At 47.9% G+C, this 5,000-nt stretch overlaps 1 protein-coding gene across 1 annotated transcript in view; it reads right to left on the reverse strand.

Annotated features, from left to right (window-relative positions):
* LOC125448207 (aryl hydrocarbon receptor-like) overlaps positions 1-5,000 on the reverse strand; it is a 134,254-nt gene that overhangs the window by 56,705 nt on the left and 72,549 nt on the right. The window contains exon 2 of the mRNA XM_059643434.1: positions 1,518-1,705. Coding sequence (XP_059499417.1) covers positions 1,518-1,705 — 188 coding nt within the window. The remainder of the gene's footprint in view (positions 1-1,517; positions 1,706-5,000) is intronic.

A 5,000-nucleotide genomic window follows, 5' to 3' on the forward strand; every position in this document is an offset into this window, starting at 1 on the left:
TGGAGGTGTTTCACAGATGGACCCAGCAAGGCAAGGTCAGGGGCAACTCAGGCAGGAGCTGCCTGGGTGCTATGGCATTCTCCTTTGATGTTGTCATTGCCAATGTGCCAGTGGCCGGGTATTCAGTGCCCGTTCGGAAAGGTGAGGGAGGAACGTTTCCCTTTAAGGGATACCATTATTCACACATCATGAAACGTCTTTATCTCTGTTCCAAATCTCCCTGCCACACAAAGAAATCTCAGTCTGAGAAACAAGAAGCCTGATGCAAATCAACATCTCGTGACAACTCCTTTCTATTTACACACCACGCATTTACCAACTCCCACAACGAAAGGTAAACCTGCAGCCTTAACACTTTCAGGGCCAGAACGTTCCTGCAAGCGTGCACACGTGTTCAGGTGCTCTGTCGGGGGTGGAATTACCAGGACAAAAATAAAAAAGAAAGGAGATTGCACCTCACTGGATGGGCGTGCTGGCAGAAGGCTGTTGTGATGCCTCCTGTAGTCAAATAGCAGACTGCTACTCACTCTCCAGGCCTACCTGAAGAAAATCTTGCACATTGTTGCCAAGGCTAGAGTCATACGGCACGGGTATTGGCCCTTCGGCCCAACACATCTATGCTGACACAGTTCCCTAGACTGAACTAGTCCCATTTGCTAGTACTTGGCCCTAAATCCCTCTAAACCTTTCCCATCCATGTCCCCCTCCTGATGCCCTTTAAATAACTGGAACTGTTCCAGCCCCCACCATTTCCTTTGGCAGCTCGTTCCATATAACACACACACACACACACACACACGTGTAAAAATTATCCCTCAAGTCCCTTTTATATCTTTCCCCCTCACCTTAAACCTATGCCCCTCTAGTTTTGGACTCCCCTACCCTGGGGAAAAGACCTTGTCTATTCACCCTATCCATGTCCCTCATGATTTTATAAACCGCTAAAAAGACAGCATGAGTGGAGAAGCACAGAGGGGTGAGATGGCAGACAGGCTTTGGAGAGTCAGTCACTCACTGCAAAATTCCCAGCCCCTGATCTTGCAGCCACTATATTTCCAAGGTTCTGATGGAAAATTAAGAATCATATTTATACTCAATAATCAGATGGAAAAATAGAAATTTCAATGAAAAGTCCAAGCAGCCTACCCAGCATGCACTGCAAGTTGAAGTGGGCTTGCCAATCCTCCAGGATTGCCCTGGAGGTGCCAGATATTAAAGATTGATCTCCTCAAAGTTTGTTGCAAGCAAATTCAGCAGAAAATAAATCCTTCAGGCAACTAAAAAAAAGCTTATTTATTTTCCTTCATGCTCATATTGGTTTCTGGCTGTCTGATGGCAGGGTGCGGGGAGGTCATGTGACAAAGCCTCCAGGAATAGGCCCGAGCAATGGAGGCAAACCCACGTGAGGCCTCTATTTTTGAAAAACCCTCGCCTCGCGGAAAACAGACGGCGAGCTGGAGTTGGCCATCACTTTGCAGCTCACAAGTCCACCCCCTCCCCCCGCCGACTCCTCTTACCTTCAAAGAATCTTTTCAGACGGAGGCAGCTAACACTGAGGCGTAGGATGGAGAGTTTGTCCAGTCGCCCTGCAACGTCCTCACTGGTCGGTAGGAGCCTCAGCAGGTTGTCAAATTCCACGTTGAGGCGGTCGCGGTGCCGTTTGGAAGGGTTGGACTTGGCAGCATTCCCAGTTTCCTGCTCGGAGCTAGGTTCAGCAAGGAGAGGAGAGAAGAAAGGAAAGCTCAGGCATGGCTCGCTAGCGATACGAACCAAATTTCCCAAGTCAGAGGCAGCTAACTGCAGCGGCTGTATTCTGAACAAACCCAGAAAATGGCCTGCATTGATCTGCTAAAAGGACACCACAAGAGTAGCTGATCCCTCAACATTTAGCTAACTATTTTGGTTTCACCTATATGGCAAGGACCTTCTCACAATCTCATGCATGCAGATTTGACATCAGTTGCGTTAAGCAGTAGTTAACAGCACTCATAAGAACTCAGAGCAGGAGTAGGCTATTCAACTCCTCGAGCCTACTCTCCTATTTAAATGATCATGACTGATCTCATCTCAGCCTCAACTCCCCTTTCCTGGCCACTCTCCATAACCCTTTAACCCGTTACTAATTAAAAATCTATCTCCTCCTTAAATTTACTCAGTGTCTGGTATCCACTACAATCTGGGTACATGAATCCCACAGATTCACAACCCTTTGAGAGAAATCATTTCTCCTCATCTCGGTTTTACATCTGCTACCTCTTATCCTGAAACAATCACCTTTTCTTCCAGACTGTCCCATGAAGAAACATCTTCCCTGCATCTACTTTGTCAATCTCTTTTAGAATCATATCGATCTCCATTAGATCTCCACTCATTCTTCTAAACTCCAGAGAGTATAGGCCTAAACTGTTCAATCTCTCCTCAACCTTTTTATCTTCCTCAGTGTCCAGCTGGGAGGGAATTTTCACGTGGACCGAGGTAGGATGAACAAAGAAGGACAGAATGGACTTTTGTTCTCATGGGCCCTTTAAAGAAAAACCCCTCCCACCCCAGTTATACTCCCTTCAATCCTCTTCCGTTGGGTGTAAACGATACAAAAGTTTGAAAACAAGTACTAACAAATTCAAGAACAGCTTCACTGTTGTCAGACTTTTGACTGGCTCTCTCAAATGTTAGAGCTGATCTTCCTCTGCACCTTTCCTGTAGCTGTAACACTATATTCTGCATTCTGTTCCATTACCCTTTGAGTATAGGAGTTGGGACGTCATGTTGAGTTTGTACAGGGCATTAGTGAGGCCAATTCTGGAAAACTGTGTCCAGTTATGATGCCACCCTAAGGTTGCAGGAACAGCAACACATATTCCACTTGGGAACGCTGCAGCCCAATGGTATCAACGTGGACTTCACAAGCTTCAAAATCTCCCCTCCCCCCACTGCATCCCAAAACCAGCCCAGCTAGTCCCCACCTCCCTAACCTGTTCTTCCTCTCACCTATCCCCTCCACCCCCTACCGCACCTCCATTTCCAACCTACTAACCTCATCCCGCCCCCTTGACCTGTCCGTCTTTCCCAGACTGACCTATCCCCTCCCTACCTACACTCTCCTCTCCACCTATCTTCTCCACAATCTATCTTCGGTCCGCCTCCACCTCTCTCCCTATTTATTTCAGAATCATCTCCCCATCCCCCTTTTCTGATGAAGAGTCTAGGCCCGAAATGTCAGCTTTTGTGCTCCTGAGATGCTGCTTGGCCTGCTGTGTTCATCCAGCTCCACACTTTGTTATCCAGTTCTGGTCGCCCACTTACAGGAAGGATATTATTAAGCTAGAGTGAGTTCAGGACAGATTTACCAGGATGTTACCGGGTATGGAAGGTTTGAGTTATAACGCAAGGCTGGATATGCTGGGACTTTTTTCACTGGAGCCTAGGAGGCTGAGAGGCGACCCGATAGAACTTTATAAAGTCATGAGGGGTACAGATGGAGTTAATATCTTTTCCCTAGGATGGACGGTTTCAAGATGAGGGGGCACATTTTAAAGGTGAGAGGAGACAGATTACAAAAGACAGGAGGGGCAAATTGTTTTACACACAGGGTGGTTTGTGTGTGGAATGAACTTCCAGAGGAAGTGGTGGGTGTGGGTACAGTTACAACATTTAAAAGACATTTGGATAAGTACATGAATAGGAAAGGTTTGGAGGGATATGGGCCAGGAGCAGGCAGGTGGGACTAGTTTCGTTTGGGATTATGCTCAGCATGGACTGGTTGGACCGAAGGGCCTGTTTCCGTGCTGTATGACTCGACGAATCTAAGGGCAAACAACCTTTCCACATCCCCCCTTCAAGTCCCCCTGAGAATCGTGTACATTTCAATAAGGTCGCCTCTCACTCTTCTAAACCCCAATTGAATGAACGTCTCCAGCCCTCCACAGCTACTCCCGTCCTTGTGAAGCTTCGAACATAGAACTGGACTACCTCCAGTGCCTGTATATCCTTTCTTAGATTCCAGTAATATCTACAATATGCCTTTCCTATTCCTTTTCTCTTCATGAGATATTTAACTCATCCCTTTTTTAGTGTCGCTGTGATCACAGGCTGAATAATGACTGAATGGCGGCAATAAAATGTGAGGCTGGATGAACACAGCAGGCCCAGCAGCATCTCAGGAGCACAAAAGCTGACGTTTCGGGCCTAGACCCTTCATCAGAGAGGGGGATAGGGTGAGGGTTCTGGAATAAATAGGGAGAGAGGGGGAGGCAGACCGAAGATGGAGAGAAAAGAAGATAGGTGGAGAGGAGAGTATAGGTGGGGAGGTAGGGAGGGGATAGGTCAGTCCAGGGAAGACGGACAGGTCAAGGAGGTGGGATGAGGTTAGTAGGTAGGAAATGGAGGTGCGGCTTGGGGTGGGAGGAAGGGATGGGTGAGAGGAAGAACAGGTTAGGGAGGCGGAGACAGGTTGGACTGGTTTTGGGATGCAGTGGGTGGAGGGGACGAACTGGGCTGGTTTTGGGATGCGGTGGGGCAAGGGGAGATTTTGAAGCTTGTGAAGTCCACATTGATACCATTGGGCTGCAGGGTTCCCAAGCGGAATATGAGTTGCTGTTCCTGCAACCTTCGGGTGGCATCATTGTGGCACTGCAGGAGGCCCATGATGGACATGTCGTCTGAGGAATGGGAGGGGGAGTGGAAATGGTTCGTGACTGGGAGGTGCAGTTGTTTATTGCGAACCGAGCGGAGGTGTTCTGCAAAGCGGTGCCCAAGCCTCCGCTTGGTTTCCCCAATGTAGAGGTAGCCACACCGGGTACAATGACCGAATGGGGTTTGTTTTTCAAAGCTTGCTTAGTATTGAGCTCTTAAACAGATATATAAAGGCTGCTCCACAGCCTGTCACCCATGCAGTCATTCAGTAATATATTTTGCACATGATATTCTTAACTCATCACTTTTACCTCTCTGCTGTGGCCGAGTGAGTAGGAACTCTCACCGAGAAGTTAGAGAACAGGTTA

This window comes from Stegostoma tigrinum, chromosome X (assembly GCF_030684315.1).
Source record: "Stegostoma tigrinum isolate sSteTig4 chromosome X, sSteTig4.hap1, whole genome shotgun sequence".
NCBI lineage: Eukaryota > Metazoa > Chordata > Chondrichthyes > Orectolobiformes > Stegostomatidae > Stegostoma > Stegostoma tigrinum.